The 25,510-nt window shown below is 38.4% G+C and overlaps 1 protein-coding gene across 1 annotated transcript in view; it reads left to right on the top strand.

The window, feature by feature from the left end:
• Nucleotides 1–25,510, top strand: part of DOK6 (docking protein 6) — a 338,799-nt gene that overhangs the window by 113,364 nt on the left and 199,925 nt on the right. Inside the window, exon 2 of the mRNA XM_003788404.2 lies at nucleotides 903–1,010. Within this exon, the coding sequence (XP_003788452.1) occupies nucleotides 903–1,010 (108 nt within the window). The remainder of the gene's footprint in view (nucleotides 1–902; nucleotides 1,011–25,510) is intronic.

The following is a 25,510-nucleotide window of genomic DNA, read 5'->3' as shown; positions in this document are numbered from 1 at the left end:
AAAGGGACGGAAGGGGAGGCGGGAGGATGGGTGGAGGGAGGGTAATTGATGGGATCACACCTAAGGTGCATCTTACAAAAGTACATATGAAATTTACTGAGTGTAGAATATAAATGTCTTCACACAATAACTAAGAAAATGCCATGAAGGCTATGTTAACCAGTTTGATGAAAATATTTCAAATTGTATATAAAACCAGCACACTGAACCCCATGATTGCATTAATGTACACAGCTATGATTTAATTAAAATAAAATCAAATCCTGATATTGTCGTTAATGCTACCTAAAAATGAAGATGGTATCTATTTCATCCATTCCTCATTTTATTATGAGAATTAAATGTGCTTCTAAATTCTGAATATATTGTACAAAGAAATATTTGATAAACACTAGTTGCTGAAACAGTATAAGAGAGGTGTAATCATTAAATACATATTTTTTGCTGTTTTCAGCAAACAATGTGTGAGTATCTATTAAAAAACTAAAATTCCACAAAATAAGTTAATTTTTATATGTGACATTGTTTTCAAAGACAGAAAACTTCACCCAAACTTGTTAAATCATCATTGCACAAGTACAGAGAATAGAGAATTGCTAGTCACTATGATGATGAAAATACACATTTTATATGATGCGGCATCCAAAGTATTTAGTTATATTAAAAACCATTTTATCTAGCACATTGAAAAATGCATAACGATTCCTTCACAAATAAAGTATTTTCAAAAATTGTTGTGACTTTAATTGAGAGCATGCTTATCACCCCCAAATAAGTTAATCTCTGCTCAATAAGAGCATTTTAAAAAGTGTATTCCCAGTGGGTTAATTGAATAGATAAACCTCTGATGCAGCAAACTCATGTAAAAAGATGGATAATGGGATTTCTTTATTTGTTTTAAGATTTTCAGGCGATGCTGGTTGGTTTTCAAGAAGGCTTCTAGCAAAGGACCCAGAAGGTTAGAAAAATTTCCGGATGAAAAGGCAGCTTATTTCAGAAACTTTCATAAGGTGAGTCAACTGGGGAACAACTGGACCCCTGAGAACTTGTGAAGATGTTTCTTTGATACATGAAATCTATAGAGGTAGAAATTCATGGTTGGGATAAAATTCCCCCGTTCTGATAAAATGCAAAAGTTATTTCTCTCCTTTATTTTAATCACCTGTTATAAATGCCACTGGTACCTCTGCAAAATGAAACACTCATTTTTATTGCTACTTTGTGAAATGAGATGACTCGTAACGCGACCGGATCATTCTTCAGGGTGCTGAGTAGGCATTTTCCCTCCGCTCAGGTTAATTGTGCATCTGTTACTTTGATTTAAGCTCTAGGCAATGTTTAGGAGATAAAATTTTGAATCTGGCTTTAGCAGCGCTAATAATGTTAATGTGTACGGCGTTTGTTGTTAGCTCCTTAACAAGCAAATGATCATCAGACACGCTGATGTGTAGAGACAGGACAGAAATACTGGGAATGAAATATCAGTTTCCTTAGAATTTAAAGAGTGTAAAACACAGCCCCAATGCTGAATATGCAGCTGAAAGTCACGTCTGCTGGCAGTGTCGGAACCCAGATACTTTGTAGGAATACAGAGGACTCTTACTCACAACTCGGGTATAGAGCAGCATTGCCTGTTGGTAGAATGTCTGAATAAGCTCAGTAAAGATTCTAACTTCTCACTGAAATTAGTTATACAGTAAGTTGCCCTGGATAACGTAATGAATTTATGGAGTATTATTTTGTGGGATATACTGTCCTAATTTCTCCCTTTATTAAAAATAAATGATTTGGCAGTCTTGTGCTAGCTAAAGCTATTACACAAATAATCAGCAATCATTTATATTGTATACAAACCGGGAACAAAGAGCATAAAGTGGGAGCTAAACAATGGCTCATGTGGTCCTCAACTGGCATGAAGGGCATTGGATACTAAGAATGGGGATGAGGGTAAAAACTTATCTATTGGTAGGATGTGCATATTCCAGTGGTGGGCACGCTAGGAGCCCTGATTTCAGCCTTACAATTCATTCATGTAACAGGCATGCTCGTACCCTAGTATTTCAAAATAAATATTATGAAACAGCTTTTGAGTTTCACAACTCCCTGTGAGCTGTTCTATATGATAATGTATAGTTTCTGCCAGGGAACGCGAGTCCAGCTTTCTGCTCAGTCACTTTCTAGCTCGTGGGGGTTTGGTTTTCTGATGCACAAATGAATTTTAAAATTGTCGTACTATGTGTTTCCAAAGATTATTTGAGTTATAATGTCATAAAACAGATAGCACAACGCTTCCTAGTCTAATGATAGCCAAAGTTATTTGAATTCTAAAGTCCTACTGGTATTTATGTGTTATGATGATGATTTTGGCAGTAACGTTAAACCTAACTTAATGAGGAATTGCTGGTTGTAAAAACTAAGCTGTGAAGCTTAGTTTGTGAGTACAATTTTGATGGGCATATTACGTGTTCTGTGGCTCCCTGGTCAGAGGCCTTGCTGATCAGTGGCACAGCTAGCTGGTCATCTGGGGTTTAGCTTTACTGATGCCTGTAACAGGTACAATCCTCAGGAAGAGACGTCATCTGATTTTTGAACCCAGCTTTCTTTTATCTAAAAAAGGGACACATTTAGGGTGGCATTTGTGGCTCAAAGGAGTAGGGCGCCAGCCCCATATGCCGAAGGTGGCGGGTTCAAACCCAGCCCCGGCCAAAAACTGCACATACACACAAAAAAGGGACACATTCTAGTATTCTAACCACCTCTAAGAACTGGTAACTTGGCTGCAGATAGATAAGGGTGTGTACTCTGGGCAGGCATTCTGCTTCTGCTGGAGGATACAAAAATGAGATCCAGTCGTTCCCCTGGAAGGGTTTGCACTGTAGTGAAAGAGACACAGATACTCAGATAACTTCAAGGCAATACACAAATACAGCTGGGGAGGTAGACATAAATTTTATCAAAAGAATATTTTGAATTTTGCCTAATTTGGGTTTCTTTATTAAAATTTGTAAATAAATATGATATTTGAGTGGTGGAACTAGCACTGGTGATTGATGTATTGGAAAAAGCATCTCTAAAAGGCTTTCTGAGAGCTCCTTTCCCTTTGGTTTATATTCTCTTAGCTTTGCCTACCTGACCCTCTCCTTAACTCATAGTGGCGATCACAGACACTCCGTGGCCTGCTCAAAGCTAAAAAAAAATGCTAACGTCCGTTTGTCTGGGAGACTGACTCCTTGAAGGTCATTCGGCTTCTACTGGGAGCAGGGCATTTCAAAGGCCAATGTCAGTCCCTGAGTTAGTCTGTGAACTGTGAATTCTCAAACTGTGAACTGTCAGCCTCGTATGGAACTCCAGCTCAGTAATATTCATCACACCCGTGATCACTGGGCACTTACTATATGGGTAGCCCTGCTCTATGCACTAAACAGACAGTACTGTGCTTTAGTCTGTCACTATCACACCTTCTTAATAACATCAGTGTGAAGTATGCGATGGTAACTGTTTTTATTTTGAAAGGGGTGATAGACCTACTCCAGAATGAATGGAGAATTGCTACAGATAGAAGTCAGCTGAGACTCAACTACAAGAAACAAGAGTTATGAGTCATCCCTTAACAGATTCAAAGATACACAAGAAGATCATTCCAAGAAAAAAAGTAAAATTTAAATAAAAACTCTTACCAAAAAAATGGAAGTGGAAACAATTGGATAAGCTGGAGGATCTAAAAGAAGGCTGTTCTGACAGGCACGTGGGACGAGAAGAGGACGAAAGACTGAAATAGAGTCTACAGGAGGGGGAGTCTCTGAAAGGGTTTTCAGCAGGGAGCCTGGCGTGACAGGGCTAGCATCTTAAAATAGCACATTGTGTTTCTATTTTCAGCACGCAGCAGTGATCTCCTAACGGTATAATTCTCCCACAATTCACACCTAAAAACTCTGGGCTCAATACAAAAGGAACAAGTACTAGGTCCCTGTACAAAAGCAAGAAAAGTAACAGTTTGTGAAGGAGCATCTGATCTTAAACTGCGGGACCTGCACGGTCTTCCTCTCCTGGGGGCAGCTTGGCAGGGAGGGCAGGTGCAGTCACACCAGCAGCAATAATGGATGACTAAGCTACGGTAGGAAAACTGGGCATTTTTTCAGAAATCAGAGGAAATGGCACTGAGGTAACTAACCAAGGCTCCCAGAGAGTAAGGAGGAAACCGTAACAAAAGACAAAGCTGGAGAAGGGGAGCGGCTCACCGTGCGCATAGATCAGGAGAGACCAGGGCTGACATCTGAACCAGCATGAAGAGGATCAGTGAAACCAAGTCACAGCTAAGACCGCAGCATCTCCCCGAAGTCTGAGCCACAACCCACTACAGGCGTAGCAGACAGCAGGTCAGCCTTAGCAAGGGAATTACTGGCTAAAAAGCAGACAAATAAACACACTCTGAGATAAATGTAACCGAATCGAGAGTCTACACACGACAATCACAATGACCAGCATAAAATCCAACTTTCCTCAGGGCAGGACAAAATCATGAAACATCTAAGCAAAAAGGAAAATAAAATCACCTGCTGTGGAACCTGATATGGCACAGATTCTGAATGATGAGACGACGCTTTAAACAACTCTTATGCCCATGGGTGATGAGGTAAAGGAAATAACGACCATGTTTAATTTTAAAAAGGACTCTCAGCAAAGAAAGGGAAATTGTAATTATAATCCTGAAAGGACATTTTAGAACTACAAATAAGACATCCAAAATTAAAATGTCACTGGGTAAGATTAATAGCAAGAAAAAAAGTAGAGGGAATAATGAACTTGAAGGTAAAACAATAGAAGTCCTGTAATAGGAAAAAGACTGAGAAAAATCACAGTAAAAAATGAGAGAGAATGAGAAAAAAAGAGCTTCAGGGCTTGAGGGACAATTTCAGTTTCTGACATGGGGATAGTCTAACCATTGCAGAATGAAAGAGGATGAGGCAGAAAAATATTAAAATATTATTTCAAATACTTTATTAACATTTACATATTAATGCCTGAAAAATTCCAAATATGATGGAAGACATCAATTTACAGAATTAATAAATTCCATATAGTTCAAACAGAATTTTTTGAATATGAGCATTTACTCTTTACCTTTGAATATCAGGGTACACTTCTATTCTCAGCACAGAAAGAATGAAGCAACAGGCTTCATAATATCCTATCTTGTCAGTACTCAAGGCAGGTGGTTCCCAGAGGCTAATAGAACACACAAAACTTTACAAAATACTTGTAAATTATTCTCTATATGTTGGCCACCTCTTTGTAAATTTTTTACTGAATATTTTGTAAATAAAGGTATGTTTAGCTACAAAAAAAAAAAAAAAGAAGAAAATGAAAGAAAAAGAACCATGCCTAGTCACTTAAGGGCACTGTCACTTTGCTTATTTCATGTTCCAAAGACCCCTTCAGCCTTGACCATAGCTCCACTTTATGGTTTCCCCACCTCTTCCTAGTTGGGCAGACCTTGGAGACCTCCTTCCAGAGCAAACACCAGTTAAGTCCTTGGACGGTCCCTAGACGTGTCACCTGCTTCTACTTGGAAGCCCATCTGGTCATTTTGTCCCTCTTATTATCCCGTATCCCTACCTAACAGTAACTGATGACATACAGGGGAAATGGAGGAGAAAAGTGAAATTTCCTGTGTTGATGATAGACCGACCAATGGTGACGCTGTGCATGGATCCAGGAAGCACATGACAAGGAGTAGTTTCAGTAGTGAAGAAAAAATGTCATTCTTGACCTATGACATTGTCATATGAGATATCAGTGGTATATTAGATGGATATTTTCATGAAGCTATTCAAAATACAGAATATTGTAGTGAAATTGCTCAGGAAATATATTGAACAGAATTAACGTTGAAGAGGGTATATAGCAAAGTCTCTCTAAAGGCAGATCATGCAAAATTAAACTTTGTAATAAGACTTTTTCTCAAAATGACATGGACTTTGAGACCAGCCTTACCAGTGATATTTCACAGGTTTTTCAATTTATTGAGAGTTACAGATCAAAAGAGTTAACACTTGATTGAAAGAATAGCTAATTTAAGCAATGGTAGAAAATTAGGGAAAGTACCACTTAAGTAACCGCTTGTAGAATTGATGTACTATAAATGCACATGTAATAAAAAAAATGTAAGAATTCTGAAGAGGGAATGTATTTATTTTACCAAAAACAAAATTATTTAAAATTTGACATTTGCAAAAGAGAGGATGACAGAATGCCAGAGGCTCCATGTGATGATTTTTTTCCCTGGAGTTACGCCTCTTGGGAGCAGGCAGGTGGCTCTGGTGTGGGGATGGCATGCCTGGAACTAGGAGTATTATTTTGTCCAAGGCCTGGACAGCCAGCCTTTCAGGCAAATAATAATAAAATCACAAAGGTTCTTAACATCTTATCCTCAAGTACCCTCTTGCTCTTATAAAATCAAGGACTGAGTCATCACCTTTCATGGCTTATTGCATTTGTAGAATCATGAATCCTTTGCTTTTTTTTCAGAAGTGACTATTGGCAAAGCTGTAAATTTTTTATAGTTGCCTCTGATGGTCAAGTAAACACAGGACAATCCTTTTATGAGAAAGGCCAGCCTGTCTGAAACTTTTCTTTTCTCTTGGGCAATTAATGTCCAGTCTAAATCTTGCATTTCTAGAATTAGAAGGGAAAAAAATTCTTCATTTTCAAGATGGTTTTAAGAAATAGAGTAATATGGAGTTCTCAAACTATTCTCTTTGTGAATAGTTAAACATTTATACTGGGCCGGGCATGGTGGCTCACACCTGTAATCCCAGCACTCTGGGAGGCCCAGGCAGGTGGATTGTCCTGAGCGCACAGGTTCAAGACCAGCCTGAGCAAGAGCGAGACCTCCATCTTTAAAAATAGCCAGATGTTGTAGCAGGCACCTGTAGTCCCACCTACTTAGGAGGCTAAGGCAAGAGAATCACTTGAGCCCAAGAGTGGGAGGTTACTATGAGCTGTGATTCCATAGCACCCTATGGAGGGTGACAAAGTAAGACTCTATCTCAAAGATAAATAAATAAATGAGTAAATAAATAACATTATACTGATAGTTAATGACTTATTTGGACTTGTCCTAAAATTGACTTTAATGATCAGTAATAATAAATTAAACTTATCAATCGAATGAATGAAATATTTCCAGTATAAGTAAGGGATTTCTGAAAAATAAGCTAAGAACACAATTATCTCTTTACCAACTTTAACTTACCATTATGTTCTATCTGGAGCACACATATTATATGCCTATGAGTATTAATAGTCTCATTTAGACATTTGATATGTTTACTGTGAGAGAGATCTTGGTGCATAAATCAATTTTTATATGAAATTGCTATGAAATGGTATATAGTTTTTTTTTACTTCTTGGTAGAAAGAAATTTGAAATTCAAATCACTAGCTGCTGAAGGAAGTTATTAAAAATGCATTAGAGTTGAAAATGTAGCTGTATATAATTGTCATAACAGATATTCAAAACAAATGTATCCTCAGTGAAAACTGAACTAGAGCAATTTACATACAATCAGCTAATAAATTTTCCTTAATTTTCTAAGAAAATGAAAAATAAACCGGCTAAGGCGCCAGCCACGTACACCTAAGGTGGCGGGTTCGAATCCCCAGCCCGGACCCGCCAAACAACAATGACGGCTGCAACCAAAAAATAGCCGGGCGTTGTGGTGGGCGCCTGTGGTCCCAGCTACTTGGGAGGCGGAGGCAGGAGACTCGCTTGAGCCCAGGAGTTGGAGGTTGCTGTGAGCTGTAATGCCACGGCACTCTACCCAGGGGGACAGCTTGAGGCTCTGTCTCAAAAAAAAAAAAAAAAAAAAAAAAAAGAAAATGAAAAATAAGCAGTTCATAGAAATTTTAATAAAACAAATATGAGTTCTGGCTATAGAGAGGAAAATATAAATAAAAACCCTTAGAAGGATGAGTGAAGACAGAATCAGGTGAAGTTTAGAGATGAAAGTGCTTCATGCCAGAAAAGTTATGCCTGTGTTGGGACCAATCTCCACTCTAAATTCCCTGTTACCCAGCACTGAAGACATCATTTCATTCTATCTGTTTGGCATTGGTCGTATTTATTTTTATGTAAAGCAATGATCTGAGTGAGTGGGGGGAAATATAAAGACATCCTTATGAAAAATAGTCACCTATAAATATAGCACACCCTTAAAACTAGATGCAAAATCACTGGTAAATGTAGAAACAGCACGTGTGAACCATGTCATAGGGAACATTCCTTTGATTCCTCAAAGAAATGACTCTATTCTGAGATGAACGCATATTTGATGTGATGTGAAATGTATTGAAAGGCTTTTATGTCTTCAAATACCTTTTGGAAATCCCCAAAGTGAACACAGTTTATTTGGAGTAAGGCATTGTATCCATTTGTTCATTTATTTGTTGATATGTTTATCCATCTGCAATCTCTTACCTTGCAGAGGTCTCAGTTTCTTGAACAGTAATCACCTGTGAATGTACATCTGTTTCTCAGGACTGTCACACCTTAATCCACGATCATTTACTCAGATCCGTTGTTTTACTCATAGCATCACATGTTAGTTTCTCAGAGAAGACTCAAACAAACAGATATGAAAAGTTGGTTTTTACACTGGATGGGAAGAAGGGAGAAAAGCCCAACACAGATGTTCCCTGTGCAGAGTGTGACTTTGATGGGGATGGGCCAGTTATGAGTGGGCAACTCTGAAGCCAGAGATTAACAAGAGATGCTAGGGGTTCAGACTTCTGGGTGGAGGAGATGGGCAAAGTTGTGATCTCAAAATAATAGGGAGCTTTTAGGGCTAATCTTTATCTTCGTAATGTTTGTATTAAGGTCAATTAAAAGTTTTTAAAATCTTAGCCATTGCCAGGAAGAGCCACTCTGTATGGCTTAAAGATGCCTAGAAAAATAGATAACTCAGTAAGTAGGATTTTTCTTTGACCCATTTCTCCAGAGCAGATATGATTCAGACTTTTAGAAAAATATCTGTATAATTGATCTGGGGTTGACTTCGTACGGCAGTGTGATTTATGTTGGCAAAATGCCTGTCTTTGTGCCACCTTTTAGATCTGTCCATAGTTTTCCTTTTGTAAGGCAACCATCCATTCTGGCTCTACAGAAGAACAAAATGTAGTATAATTTAAACAGCACACCTTAAACTATGTACTTTTCTATCTGTAAGATGCAAAAAAAAAAAAAATGATGTTCTAGCATACAAAGTAAGAAGATAATTGCATATAAAATAATGTGAAATGTAAAGCAATTATTGTTGTCAAAGCCATTTCTGCCTCAGATTATACATCTTTGAAACCCAGGAATTGGGCCCAGTGTCTCATGCCTATAATCCTAGCACTCTGAGAGGCCCAAGTGGGAGGATTGCATGAGGCCAGGAGTTACAGACCAGCCTGAAACCCCCATCTCTACAAAAAATAGAAAAATTAGCCAGGCATGGTGGCATGCGCCTGTAGTCCCAGCCACTCAAGAGGCTGAGGTGGGAGAATCACTTGAGCATAGGAGTTGAAGGTTGAAATGAGCTATGATGAGGCTATTGTACTCCAGCTTGAGTGGCAGAGTGAAAATATACAGAAAAACAATGAACAAAAGAAAAGAAATCAAATGATAATTTATTTCAAAATTAGAAAAATTTTGAGAGGAATTTGAATAACATCAGACAAGTCATTTTATTTGGCAAATCAGATAGTTTGACAGAATATTCAGTGCTGTAACTCTGTTAATGACATCATTTCCATCACTTCTGAGGCATTTTTGCATTATTTCAAAGATGTAGATGCAAGGCCTTTATTATTGCAAAATATCATCAGTGCATTTTGGTTTTTAAAAATCTCTTTATTGTGGGCAGCACCTGTGGCTCAGGGAGTAGGGCACCAGCCCGTATACCAGAGGTGGCGGGTTCAAACCCAGCCCCGGCCAAAAAAACTGCAAAAAAAATTTTTTTTGTTCATCAACACAATTTGCTCAATTGTAACATATCTGACAGATGTAACAGGAGAAATTCTTACCACATAATGTTTACTGAGAATAAATTATCTTCTACATTAGTGAAAAGTTCTGCATTAAACCTCAAGTGATGAACGCATATCCACTTAGTATTCACTTAGCCTTATGATCTGAAATATATTTCAGTGAGAATTTATTCTTGAATAATACTGTTCTTCACTACCTAGCATCTTTTAAAACAAATAATAATGGTGCTTTATATTTACTTCAAATCTGTGTAGTGTTTTAATATTTTGACACTTTTGAAAGCTAACACTTCTGTAAAACACAACAGTACAATTTTAATTGGCCACGGAACAATCGTAGTTTACCAAAATCAACCACTGAACCGATTTTATTGATTAGAGAGCAGATCCTTAATTTAGGGAACTTCTGGCTTTGAGATTCAGTAAAATTACTTGTCTTGATGACACCTGTTTCATTTTCCTACTGAGAATTATTGTCACAAATAATTTGACCACCTGAAGAAATGGTTGAATTCCTACGGTACATAACTGAGGGCAACAAGGTGATTTTTTCCATTTATCTGGAGACTCAGGGAAGAGAGAAATGTAGCTGTTTCTCTCTGGTTCTCTTTTTCTATTTCTTTGACTCAAGTTAATCATATTTTGATATCAAGCATACTATAAAATTAAAATTTAACTTGATTTTCAGTATCCTGGAATTCTTCCTAATGCTTATTATTCTTTCCTAAAAGGTTTGTCTAATATACTGGAAATTATCCTCCTACAAGACATTCTTCTAGGGGTGGCACCTGTGGCTCAAAGAGTAGGGCGCCAGCCCCATATGCTGGAGGTGGCGGGTTCAAACCTTGCCCCAGCCAAAAAAAAACTGCAAAAAAAAAAAAAAAAAAAGACATTCTTCTAGGCTCATGGCTACCATGATAATTTCCTAATCCAAAGGCAGGTTCACTTCCCTGAAGGTGAGCCAGAGGAGGTCAGTTGTCCTACGTTTTATTCCATTTCCATCTTCAAGCAAACCGATCTGGTCAATCTCATCCTCCTCCTCAGGAGTTGACTCTTTTGTACTGTTTAAACATTGAGAATAACTGGGGTGTGGTTTTAGTTTTCTATTGCCACATAATAAGTTACTCCAAATTCAAAGGCTCAAAAAATACCCCTGGATGAGCTCACAGGTCAAAATCCTGGCTCAGCAGAGTTGCAAAAAGCGGGAGGCAGGTGTAGATGGACTGAGGTCTTATCTAGTGGCTCCAGAAAAAAATCTGCTTCTAAGCCCCTTCTGTTGTTGGCAAAAATTAGTTGCTTGCACCTGTAGGACTGAGTTCTGTTTTCCTACCGGCTTTCACCAAGAAGCTGCTCTCAACAACTGGAAGCTGCACAGTCCATACTTCTTCCTCCATCCAAGCCAGCAGGACACACCAAATCCTTCCCATGCCTTGAACCTCTGACTTCCTCCAACAGCTGAGGGAAGCTCTTGTTGGTTTAGAAGGCTCCAGTGTGAAGCCAGGAGTGCCTGGGGAATTTCTCTTTTTCTATAGTTTTTTCTTGTTCTTTCTCATTTTATTACTTTAGTAACTGACAGATAACAGTTGTCCATATTTATGGGTACAGTGAGAAGCTTTGAAACAGGTGTACAATGTGTAATGACCAGATCAGGGTAATTAGTATATCCATCTCCTCAAACACTCATCATTTCTTTGCATTGGGAACATTGGAAATCTGCTCTTCTAGCTATTTGAAAGTAGCCAACAAATTGTCGCTATTACAGTCACCCTGTTGTGCTCTAGGGCACGGGAACTTAGTCTTCCTATCAAGTTCTTGCTTCCTGTGCCTCTCCCAGCCGCTAATAACCACAATTCTTCCTACTTCTATGAGCTCAATATTTTTAGCTTCCACACATGGGTGAGAACGTGTGGCATTTTTCTCTGTGTGCCTGGCTTATTTCATATGTTATAACATCCTCCAAGCTCATCCATGTTGCTGTGAAGGGTTATGGTTTTTTTTAAAGCTGAAGCCCTTTGTAGAGATAGACCACATTTTCTGTGTCCATTAATCTCTTGATGGATATGGGAATCTCTCTTTCTCAAAACAGATGTAACCTAGCAAAGGGACTTTTCAGCTAGAAGCAGGGAATCTTGAAGGACATTTCGGAATTTCACCTGCTGCTAGTGCTCCCTGGACACTCTTGAGGGCCCAGTGGTTGGTAATGTGTTTGCTGAAGCTCAGGGCTCACACGTGCCAGCCCTGTGACAGTGCTTCCTCTAACTGATGATGGAAAGGTATTAGTCACGGTTCATACAACTTCACACACACATGACCTGGCTTATATATTTTTTAGGCTATTTGTTGAAGACAGTAAGAATGTTGCTTTTAACTTCTGCATCTTGAGCTAATTCTAGTGGGCTGTCATTAAAATTTTAGCTTCAGCTTTTATGGGGGAAGGAATGGTTTAGGCTGCACAGGTACAGACATCATATGTGACATAAAACCTTATACAACTTTGGCATCAGTCGTGGAACTAATTTAATTAGCTGTGAACTCAATGTCCAGCTGTAACACACTTCTTTCTTTCCTATCTCCATGGTAGATACTGAAAAAGCTGGATGATCACTTTTTTACACTACCTACACAGAGGGAGAAACATTTCTGGCAAATAAGATATAAATTAAAGTCTGTTCACCGCTGTTAACAGGGCTTAATATTTTCTAATATGACTGGCAGTTCCCCTTATTCCTTTTTCCTAAATTGAAGGTGTGATGGCTGGAAGAGCAGCAGTGACTCTGTAACCATGAGGAGATGCCATAGTAAGAAAACAAACATCTGGGCCTCAGATGCTACTGAACCACACCAATAAGTGCCTACTTCGAAATTCTCATGTGAAAGAAAATAAAGTCCTGTTTTTTTCAGTTAGCGCTTAGAAAAATTTTGTCTATAAAGAGCTAGTTTAAAAAAAAGAAAACTACATCTTGCAGATTGTATGGTCACAGTTGTGACTCCTCAATTCTGCCCCTGTTGTGCATAAAACAGCCACAGACAGTATGTAAAGAAACGGGCATAGCTGTATTCTTCTATATTTCATTTACAACAACATGTGGTAGCCCAAATTTGGTCCTTTTGACCATTGTTGGCCTCCCTCCAGATTTCAATAGCTGATAATTGAATTTTCTATTATTTGGAGCTAATTACATTTCTAACTGAATCCTTAAGAGTGCAAATAAGCCTATTTTAGTAGGTTTAATTTAATGTTTGTTAATTATTTATTATTATGCCTAGAAGCTGATGGTAAACAGTAGCTAAATGTGATTGGCTACTGGTAGATCCCCCTAGAGTTCGCCTCACAAACTTAGCAGAGTAATCATACTCTCTTTAGCTTTTTTGTCCTCTTTGGAATTGATGTGTATTAATGACCATACCAATTCTCTTTTCCACTCTGTGTCCTTTACTAAAGGAACATGATTGTGTCTATTAATTACGTTAAGAGGTTTCATAAGCCAGACCATAGACAGCTCAGGTAAAGACTAATTCAGAGCGTTCTTAAGTGTAATAGGCATGTAATTGTTAATAATGGCTTACCTGCTAGGATTTCACACACACTGCAACAGACTTTTCTTTAGGAATTGAATCCCCTTTTCTCCCTCCCCCCTTCTATTCCCTCCTCTTCCGTTTTCCGGGGTGATAGAACTCAGCTGCAAAGGTTGAATTCATCATATTATTCTATTAATGGGATACTGTCATCACCAGTTTCCTTAATATTTGATTAATCTATTTTGTTTCCGTTCCGTAATCCCATTCATCTTTTCTTCTCCATAGATGATAATTCCAATGAGTTTGTATCTCTGTATCTGTGTGATTCTTATTAGTGTGTGTTGTCCATTTGTTGTACACATACTACATTGTTATTTCACATTTACACTATTTATTTATTTATTTGTGCTGTGTTATGGCTTTAAGACATATTTACACTTAGCTGTGTCCATTTTGCTAGTTGCTCCTAACTGCTACATGAAATCCCATAGTTTCCTGGAAATAAAAATTATACCACGAGCAATTTCTCATTCCCTCAAACAATGCTGAAATGATGATTTTTGTGCTATGTCCTTATGATCCAGTGGGAGAAACTTTGGGGGGTATATAAGAGGAATGACACCATGGTGTTAAAGATACTTAAAGGTGGCAGCTCCTGTGTTTATATCCTCCTCCTGCAGGAGGGTCTTCTATTCTCACATTCTCATTGGCACTGTTATGCCACCCTTGTGGCTGGCTGTAAAGTGAAATTCAATTGTGTTCTGATGTGCATCTGTCTATTATCAACGAGTCTGAGAAATTATTCATTCACATGCTCATGTGCTTTCAGGGTTTATTTATCTAGGAATTGCCTGGCAATATTATTGACTCATTTTCTTACTGGAATTCCTACATTTTTCTCATTATTTTGGACGATTTAATAGTCTGTTGTAAAGACCAGTCTCACGTCAGTTTTACATACTGGAAATAACTTCTCACCTATATTATTTGTCATTAACTTGGTGTTTGGGGTCCTGCCTTAGACAGAAATCTGCGATTTTGATGTACTCAGATGAGTTGAGCCTTGGCAGTTTTCTTTGAGAAATAGCTTCCCCATCCCAAAGACCACAAAGGTATCATCCTACATTTTATTCAGTTAGCATTATAGTACTGCCTTAAATATTTTGTTTCCATGTCTAGTGTACAAATTTGCATATTGTTAGAAAAATCCATATTTTTAATATTTACAAGGCCAGTTTTTACAAGCCTATTTATTAAACCTTCTATGATTTCAGTTATGGTGGTGACATGTTTTACACACATAGACAAGTTTGTCTTTGAGTTCTATGTTCTATATTATATGCTGCCTCTTTATTCCTGTTTCACTAATAATGCCATTTATTTTAATAACCACGGCATCACACTGTGTTGTAACGTTTAGCAGGGCAAGTGTTCCCTAAACAGTGAACGAGCTCTTATTTTCTAAAGTTATCTAAGAACTCGGAATGTCTTTTATTTTATTCACCTCTTTTAACATTTAAATTTCTCTCCAATAAAATAGGTAGATGAATCCATTCTTTCTTTTTTATTTTCTAACTAATAATCATTGATACAGAGCGATCCTCTTATTTTTCAAGTTGACTCTGTATCTGACAATCTTGATAAATGCTTTTGTGGTTTCTCTTAGTTTTTCTGTTGCTTGTGTTAGCGTTTCTTTGTCAGCAATCATGTTTGAAAGTATCCATCATTTTATCTCCTCCTTTCTAGGACTTTTTCCTTTTCTTTCTTTTTTGTCTCAGACCTATCTTACATCGAGGCTCTGATGGAGAGCATTCCTTCCATGTTTCCAGAAATAAATAGGCTATATCTAATGTTAATTTGGGGTATATTACGTTTTAACTAAGGAAAATTATTTTATTTTATTGATAGAAGGATTTTTATTGTACTATAATAAAAGTTGTTTTCATACAGGGTTTAGAGCTTTATCAATGATGTCATTTTTTATCTGCTGAAAAAATCATGATCTTTGTCACTTAGACTCTAAATGCTGAGAAGTAGTATATTCATGGGGCTTTCTGGTTTTCACTAAACTTTTATTCCAGGGATAGACTCTATTTGCATATTAGGATTTGTATTGGTAAGTAGAACACTCCCACATAGTTGTTAATTTTTAAATTATAGTTGGTATAAGACTCATCCGTGTTTGTGGGGTTCAGTGTCGTGTTCCAATGCCTCCATACATTGCAAATGACACGATCATATCTCACCACCAAAAACTGCTACAACTAGTAAATGAATTTCAAAATTTATAACTGTGAAATATTTTTTATATCTCATTTGGAAACAGTATGAAACCAGACTCAAAAATCAAAGCAGCTTTTGCTTTCCTTTTCTGCAGAAGTTATTAATTAATGGACACTTAAAGTTTGATGAACTAAATTACGAAATCATCTAAAAATGGGATTTGAGTACACAAATATACTGTTTTACTCAAATTTTGTATTTTTTTCTGCTGACAATTTTGTTACTTTCCACTTTCCTGCAGATACATCTTTCTCATCCTTTTAAATTAATCAGTATGCAGTTGTTATAAGCTCCTTATACATATTTAGGTTTTTCATTTGTTCAATTTTCTCCTTTTCATCCTAAGCTTGATTTATTTCTTCTCTCATCCAACTAGCCAGAGGTCTTTTTCATTAATCATTTAAAATGGAGCTTTGTTTTGTAAAATTCTGGGTTTTTTTCTTTAAATCATTGATCTCTGCTCTTATTATTATGTCATCTTCATGAAAATATTCTGATGCTTTTTTTTACCTCTTCAGAGGATGTCTAAGTTCTTTTCCATTCACCATTTTTGTTCTTGAAAATATTTTCCGAAGATAAATCTCTTTGAGCATCGTATTATCAGTGATTTGTTTATTTATTTATTTATTTATTTATGAGACAGGGTCTCACTCTCTTGCCCAGCCTGCAATGCAGTGGTGCCGTCATAGTTCACTGCAACCTCAAACTCCTGGGTTCAAGAGATCCTTCTGCCTTAGCCTCCTGAGTAGCTGGCATTACAAGTGCATACAATCCTACCCAGCTAATTTATATATATTTACATATAGAAAAAAATTGTAGGTCCACTATGTTGCTGAGAATGTTCTGAAACTCCTGGCCTCAATCACCCTTTTGTGGTCTCAAAATGCTGGGATTACAGGCATAAGCCATTACACCTTAAAGCCTTTGCACCTTAAAGCCACTGTCCCTTAAATTTTAACATATACTGTTTTCATTAAAATCCTAGTATTTGGGGTTGTGCTTGTGGCTCAGTAGGTGCTGGCCCCGTATACTGAGGGTGGTGGGTTCAAACCTGGCCCCAGCCAAACTGCAACAAAAAATAGCCTGTCATCGTGGCAGGCACCTGTAGTCCCAGCTACTTGGGAGGCTGAGGCAAGAGAATCACCTAAGTCCAGGAGTTGGAGGTTGCTGTGAGCTGTGACACCATGGCACTCTACCGAGGGCCCAAGGGCAATAAAGTAAGACTCTGTCTCTCTGTCTCTAAAACAAACAAACAAACAAACAAACAAACTAAGTATTTTGTAATTTAATTTATAATTTCTTTTTTAACTTGTAGTTCTTTAGAAATATGCTATGTACTCTTTATGTATAGGATATTTAAGCATCCTCATTATAAATTTTAAATTATATTTTATTATGGTTACTAAATGTTATTTCAATTTACTAAGTTTTTTTATTAAATCATAGCTGTGCACATTAATGCAATTATGGGGTACTGGTATGTGCTGGTTTCATATACAATTTGAAATACTTTCATCAAACTGATTAACAGTCTTCACTGCATTTTCTTAGTTATTGTGTTAGAATATTTATATTCTACCCTTAGTAGATTTAACATGTACCCTTATAAAATGCACCGTACGTGTGGTCCCACCAATTACCCTCCCTATACCCATCCTCCCCACTCCCTTCCTCTCCCTCTCCTCTTTCCCCTTCATCTTGGGCTATAGTTGGATTATAGCTTTCATTTGGAAATGTGGGTGCTTATAAATTAGTTTCATAGTAGGGCAGAGTACATTGGATACTTTTTCTTCCATTCTTGAAATACTTTGATAAGAAGAATATTTTCCAGTTCCATCCATGTAAAAATGAAAGAGGTAAAGTCTCCATTTTTTAAGGCTGCATAATATTCTATGGTGTACATATACCACAATTTATTAATCCATTCATGGGTTGATGGGCACTTGGGCTTCTTCCATGACTTAGCAATTATGAATTGGGCTGCAATAAACATTCTGGTACAAATATCTTTGTTTTAAAGTGATTTTTGGTCTTCTGGACATATGCCTAATAGAAGAATTAAAGGATTGAATGGCAGGTCTATTTTTAGATCCCTGTGTGATCTCTAATTCCCACCAGCAGTGCACAAGTGTTCCCTTTTCTCTACATCCATGCCAGCATCTCTGGTTTTGGGATTTTGTGATGTGGGTTAATCTTACTGAAGTTAGATGATATCTCAAAGTGGTTTTGATTTGCATTTCTCTGATGATTAAGGATGATGAGCATTTTTTCATGTGTCTGTAGGCAGTGCACCTATCTTCTTCAGAGAAGTTTCTCTTTAAGTCCCTTGCCCACCCTGAGATGGGATCACTTGTTCTTTTCTTGCTAATATGATTGAGTTCTCTCCTTTCCTACCCTTTCCTTGGCTGGTGCTGCTGCCATGCTTGCTTTTGTCCCAGCTATACAAACTGCCCTGGGGGGCAGTTGCATCTTGGGCTCACAAAAGCAGCAATTTTGACTCAGTCCTGCCCTGGGAATATGCCACCTCTGTGTACCACAGATTCTATTCTCCACCCTTACTTTGTTCACAGGGCCTGCATTTCCATCCCAGATTATTCTGCCCATGGCCACCACCAGAGCAGAGGCCTGGCTCCCTCTGCTTGCTAAGAGAGGTGGGAAGTGTTTTGCTAAAACATCACCAGGGGTGTGAACCTGTTGTTACCGCCGCTGCCACTGCTGTGTCATGGGGCATTGTCTCTCCCTCTCCTTATGGCTCCCTCACTCCACAGTCCCCGCTTTACACCATGCCGTAGATTCAGCACAGACTTGTAACAGCCCATGCCCTGTCCACACCTCTCGAGAAAATGCCCAAGAATCTGTACTCCATGGGGGACAGGCTTCCTGACCACAGGGTGAGAGTGGAGGGGAATGCTGGGAGTTCAGAATTGGGGGCAGAGTATAAGTTCAGTTTTATGTCTGGCACGAGAGTGCCATGGCACACTGGTGGGTCCTCCCTGGGGAAGAAGATCTGGTTTTTAGAGGATCTTTCCTGTGGAATAAAATAGGAGGAGATCTGAACTCTGCTCACTTGTTTGTAGAAAGTATACGTGAACTGTTCTCATGGGGGAGGGGACTCCCATCTGCTTGGCGATGGGTTTTGTACCTATTGTTTGCTTCCTTAGGGTCAAAGCCCACCTCAGATGGGGTGATGTGCACTCTTCAATCTTCTCTCTTGGCTCAACTCCAAACCATCAGCTTACTTGCTAAACATCTGTCCTCTAACTCTCCTTCTAGATGGGAGCCTCTGTATAAAGCTGGCTCCAGTCAGCCATCTTGCCTCCTACTCCCCTTACTAAGCTTTTTTAATCACTCTCTTTTCAATCCTTATAAATACATTGAATGTACTAGGAAAAAAGTATCTGTTTTGTTTTCTATTTCTAGATGATGTATGTGTATAGCTCTGCATTTATAAAATAGCTTGACCCTACTAACTGTATACTAATTGTATTTTGAAGAACTTCCATATTTTTGCTTATGAAAGGAATAGATATTGTACGTAACTTCCTTGAGAACTGTCAGATAACTTTGCCACTTGCAATAGTATTAAAATTTGTCCTTTTCTCCTGTCCTTTGGACTATATAATTTTCTGGATAAAAGTCAATGTGCTTGCAAAGCCAGTTAGGATTGGGTGTAAGGAAACACAGTGCTGCTTTTTAGCACATATATAATATTACCCCGTAACCAAGTTTGACAGGTTGCTTATGCACCTATGGTTTGAACTTGGATGTCTTGCATAGACTGATACAATGTCTTACAGGCAAGCAGTTGCTCTCAGACTTTTCTATTCTCATTTCCATTTGGAACCTAGCTTGTGACTCTTTTAAAAATTGATGTATGTCAGCAGAGTTTGTACCTAATTATATCCTTGTATCTTTTGAACAGCTGCAACAACATTTTTATAGCAAGGATCTCTCCAGCTGTTGCCAATTTTTTTTTTTTTTTATGCTACCAGTACTGATCTTCTTTCTGTAATACTTTCTGTCTCATATATAATTGTAGGTCAGCAATCCTGGTCAACGCAGCTGTCAGATGTGTGAAGTGAACATAGCAGGTCTTTATTACAAGTGCCTGTCCCTATGTTTTGATTCCAGAAATGCCAACAAGAAGCAGAGTTTAAAAAAAACCACAACTGGTATAATGACTTCTTAAATATTAGCCAGGTATTTTCTTGAGATCCTTGAGAAAATCACCAAGTCTGAGATTATAGATGATAAAAGTATAGAGAAATTATTTTACAAAGAAATGTGTTATCTGCTTGAATAGAGAAATCTGGAGCCTCCTCATAATCTAACTGCAGGGAAGGGAGGGGCAACAACCATCTCCTCCATGGTCTTCTCAAAGTGCCATTCTTCAGACTGGCCTTTCATTACTGCTATTGTTTTGCTGCCTGTTAATAATGTGCCCAAAACAGAAAAGGAAAAAGCATGCAGAAAAAAACAAACCAAAACAAAACATACCTGTTACTGGCTATAAACAAGGCAAAGGGCAAAGCAGAGCCAAAGCCTCAGGAACATTCAGATCTTCGTGTCTAAACATTTGAATGAGTTTCACAGGTGGAACATTCTGTAATTGGGAGGAAACTCCATGCTGAGGTGGGGTTGCCAGCCTGGTAACAGGCCAGCCTTGCTGTTGGTCCCCATTGGCTTTGTGCCATGTGCCCTCATCACTGCATTTCCTCCAGGACCCCGGCATCCACCCACCGAGCTCCTTGAGGAAGCTCTGCAGGGATCTCTTGCTTCAGCTCCCATGTGACCATCTGTCAATCATCCGGCCAGCCTCTCACAGACCACATTAGAGAGTTGTGTGGATTTTTTATTAATCAAAAATAACTAAGTAAAAAACATATTTAATGCCTTCAGATGACACAAAATAGAGATGTATTCCTTGCTTTTTAATAAACTAGTATCTTACTAGGCAAATGAGATTAGACAGAAATTTTTGTAATTGTCTTACTTCCATTTTACTTTTATTTAAGAATACCAAGTTGATAGCACAAATCTGCACTACTGATCTTCAAATAATCCTGTGTAATTGTATTAGTTTCTTAGAACTGATCTAAAAAGTCACCACAAAATTGAATTCACAGAAATTTATTCTTTCACAGTTTTGTATGCCCAAAGTCAGAAATCAGGGTGAGTTTGGGGCCATCTTCTCTGGAAAGCTCCTGGGGATGTGCTTGCTGGCCCTTTTCATCAGCACAACTTCTGTCTCTTTCTCTGTGTGCACAGAGCTGTCTTCCCCCATTTTTTTTGTCTCAAATCTTTCTTTCTTTGTATCCTATAAAGACTTGTCATTAGATTTAAGATTCTTACCCAATTGAGGACAAGCTCTTCTGAAGGTCCTTAACCTGATCCTATCTACAAAGACCCTTTTTTCCCAGTAAGGGCCCATTGCCAGGTTCTGGGATTTGGGACTTGAACCTGTCTTTTTTAGGGGGGGCTACTATTCAACCCATTGTAATAATTCAGAGCTTTAATTTTATCCATTTTCTAAGTAAGGATATAGTAGCTATGTGGTATCTGTTAGTATTTTTGTAGTAAGTAATACTATTGCATTCAAAGTAAGAACAATGTTATAACCGACTGAGCTGATTTGGAACTTTTAGTTCTTGGAGTCAGTGAAGCATTTTATTAAACATGACAAACACACCCACACAAACACACACACACATACACACACATATGCACACACTCACACATGCAAACACACATGCACATAAATGAGCACATGTGTGCACACACATGCAAAGGAGAAAAAGTGAGTAGATTTTCCATTTTAGTGCTGTTCTGCCATATACTAATTTTCTACATTCTTTGGACCTGGGTATAGATTATCTTTCTATTTATAATAGGCAATCTCAAAATAATTTAGTAGTAGTGATGTAACAAGATTCTCCTGGGCTTCCTTCCATTATCTCTACAATCTGCATTTCTTTTGTAGTTGGATTCTCCTTCCTATAACAACTGCTCATGTAGGTGTCACTCGTCATTGGTAAATCACAGCTGTCAGAGTAAAGGCTAAATTGCTGGGAGGTACACTAGCCTGAGAACCAGGAAACATGGCCTTAATCTTGGTCATGACTGTATCTGTGTGACAGCCACCCAAATCAGGGCAATCATTCGGCCATTTGCTAAAGGAGAAAAGCTCAGCTGTAAGTTTGCCGTATCAGTTAGAATGTCTCGGGCTGCAAACAGCAGAAATCCCAACTCAGACAACTTTCAAAAGAGCAGGGTCACAGAGTGCAGCAAGCAGAGAAAGAAACGGCTTCTGGTTGGTTGATTCGGTAACTTGGTCAACAATTAAAATTAAGGACCTACGTTTTTCTTCCTCAGTCTATGCTCCACCAGCCTGGGGATCACCTTCATCCTATTCACTCTAGCAAAACGGCAGCTGTAGCAGTTCTTAATTATGACATTCAGACAAGGCAACTCCAGTAGCGAAGAGGACAGGTTTCATCCTGAAGCTACTTTCAGATCAGAAAACATGTATCAGAAGTCGCGAGAAGACTTAGCTTTACATCTGGTTACGTGTCTCATCTGCCCTTTTCTTTCTTTTTTCTTTCTTTTTTTTTTTTTTTTTTGCAGTTTTTGGCCAAGGCTGGGTTTGAAACCACCACCTCCAGCATATGGGGCAGTGCCCTACTCCTTTGAGTCACAGGTGCTGCCCATATCTCCCCTTTCCTAAATGAATCACAAGCAAAGTGACTCTTACCTTTGGAGTAACAAATTCTACCTTGGTACTAGAGCCCATGGGCTGCATGACGGAGGGGTTGAGAACTGGACAAAATTAGGTTCTGGGAAGAATGAGAGTATTGGAACTGGATGCTCAGTGGACAGCCAACAGTTACTGTGATAGTTAGTTCAAATTCTAATATAATTGTATTCAGAATTACCCATCTCTGTATGATACATTTCATAATCTGATCTGATATGTGAAAGACCTTATATTTGTCAAAATAGGAAAGATTAAGCTTATGATTATTAATAATAAACATACTGGGATGTCAACTGGTGAACCATGTGAGGACTATGACAGAGCACAGAGATTGCTTTCAGAATAAATTACACTGATTTTTTCTATAGTACACATTCATTTTTATCAGCAACAGGCAGCAAATGTCAGGAGGCATTACTGGAAAACCCATGTAAATTTAGTTGGAAGGAAGCAATAGTCAAATTTCTACGCAAATTTTATCCAGATATTTAAGCATATGATGTATGGGATAACAAAAATATTTAAATTATTATCATGAAAGCTTAGGAATCAGACATACAGAAGGTAACATAAATTTGTTGTAATAATGAAACTGTTTTTAAAAGTTCAGTAAAATACACATTTTCTTTTATTACTAGAAAATCAACATTCTTCATCTAAAAAATGTAAAGTTTTATTAAACTTACTCCTAAAATGTGCTATTTTGTTCTTAATAACTTTGATTTAACTAAAATAGCCCTGGAAGATTAGTAAAATATCTGGATTAATAACAATTATTAGTAAGGTTAATATGAAAAGAGAGTGAAATTTATGTTATAATTCATTTGAATCTACTTGAAAAATAATCTAGAAAGTATTTTTTTTTAATTCTACTTTTCAAAAGATAGGTTTTAAGAAGGAACTTGAGCACGTAGGTAGGCAGGTGTCCAGGCTGTGGCCTCACCCTGAAGGTACCTCATCTGAATAGGCAGATGTCCACCCTCAGTTACCATGCATAAACCAATAAGAGGCACGTTAAAACTAATATTCATTTCAATAAATATGCTTTTTTACCTATTTGTGTGTATGACAAATAGTGTAAGTGCAATTTTAGGGTCGTGCATAAGATGTACACAGAGTGCTAATATTTGACACGAGCTATGGGGAAAGATGTACAATGTACATAGCGTGACGGTTTCTAAATTGTACAATTAATTATCATTTATTCATTCTAAATGTTGCTAAGCATGTCAATAAAATCATTCCAAAAACTCAGGATTATTTGGAGAAAGTATCGCTACATCCTTAAGCCCACATTATCACTTCTCCAGTCCACTAACAGTAATGGTAAAGCAAGTAAAATCTAACTAGTTTGAACTACAAGGGAAGCAAATTTCTCTCTGATGTACTTATATTCAGAATTATTCATCTCTACATGATACATTTCATAATCATGTAGAGATGGTTATAACTTATAAGTTATACTTATGACTCCTTGTAACTCTGAAAACATCTAAGTGTTCCTATCTCAGCACATATAGCCAAAGACAGTAAACCCTTTCATCAGTCTTTTATTTTTACACAAAATATAAAAGAAATAATCACTTCACACATGCCAAGTAGTTTTCACTATAAAGAGCACACTGCCAAAACTCTAAACAAATAAGGCAGTAAATCCTATGTTGAAGGCAAAGGATGAATGAATAAATGACATGAATGAATGAAAGAATAACTATCTTGAGTGGCACCTGTGGCTCACAGGAGTAGGGCACTGGCCCCATATGCTGGAGGTGGCAGGTTCAAACCCAGCCCCGGCCGAAAACTGCAAAAAAAAAAAAAAAAAAAAAAGAATAACTATCTTTCCCTACAAAGTTCAGTATAAGAACAAACAGATTTCATGATGAGCCAAGAGAGCATTTGAGTTCAGATCACACTGCCAAGATCTTGAGAAAGGGCCATCCAGGAACAAACTACTAACTGGATGTGAGTCACTCAGGCAGACTTAGGGAGACGCACCTATTGGTTTTGAAGAGTGATTGTCACTTTCTCAGAAATATGCAAGAATAGGGTGCTCTAAGCAGATTATTGGGTGAAAAACTTCATGACATTTAAAAGCCATGATTTTTGTTTTCAGGAAAAATGAAAGATATATGATCAGAACTTAGCTTGTGTGCAGAGTTGGTGTGGGAAAAAGACGAGATTGGAAGTACAGGTAGCAACCGAGTCAGTGAATGTCTTCTCTTGCTAAAGAGTGACAGCTTGATTTCCAAGGTGCTCTTAAATGGGTTTAAGGCCTGGAGGGGCACGGTTGGGTGAATGGTTTAGAAATATGAGTCTGAAGGTAGGATGAACAAGGTGACAGAAAGTGAAGCGTGTGCTGGCTGCTGGAAACACGATGGTAAGATGTCGGAGGACAGAGAGGAGGGGTTTGAATGTGTCATGGAGTCATGATGAGGAAGGAATGAGGAGAAGGTTCAGAAGCAGTAGAGCTGACAAAACTTCAGAAAATAACAGGTGCTGGGGATCCCGGAGACAGCAACGCGTGCAGGAGTGGGTCTCAGAGCGGGTCCCCGAGACGGCAACGCGTGCAGGAGTGGGTCTCAGAGCAGGTCCCCGAGACGGCAACGCGTGCAGGAGTGGGTCTCAGAGCGGGTCCCGGAGAAGGCAACACGTGCAGTAGTGGGTCTCAGAGCGGGTCCCCGAGACGGCAACACATGCAATAGTGGGTCTCAGAGCGGGTCCCGGAGAAGGCAACACGTGCAATAGTGGGTCTCGGAGCGGGTCCCGGAGAAGGCAACACGTGCGATAGTGGGTCTCGGAGCGTGTCCCGGAGAAGGCATCACGTGCGATAGTGGGTCTCAGAGCGGGTCCCGGAGACGGCAACGCGTGCAGTAGTGGGTCTCCGAGCGGGTCCCGGAGAAGACAACGCCTGCAGTAGTGGGTCTC

This window comes from Otolemur garnettii, unplaced genomic scaffold, assembly GCF_000181295.1.
Source record: "Otolemur garnettii isolate 467f Iridium unplaced genomic scaffold, OtoGar3 scaffold00027, whole genome shotgun sequence".
Taxonomy (NCBI): domain Eukaryota; kingdom Metazoa; phylum Chordata; class Mammalia; order Primates; family Galagidae; genus Otolemur; species Otolemur garnettii.
This window is presented reverse-complemented; position numbering and strand designations above follow the sequence as displayed.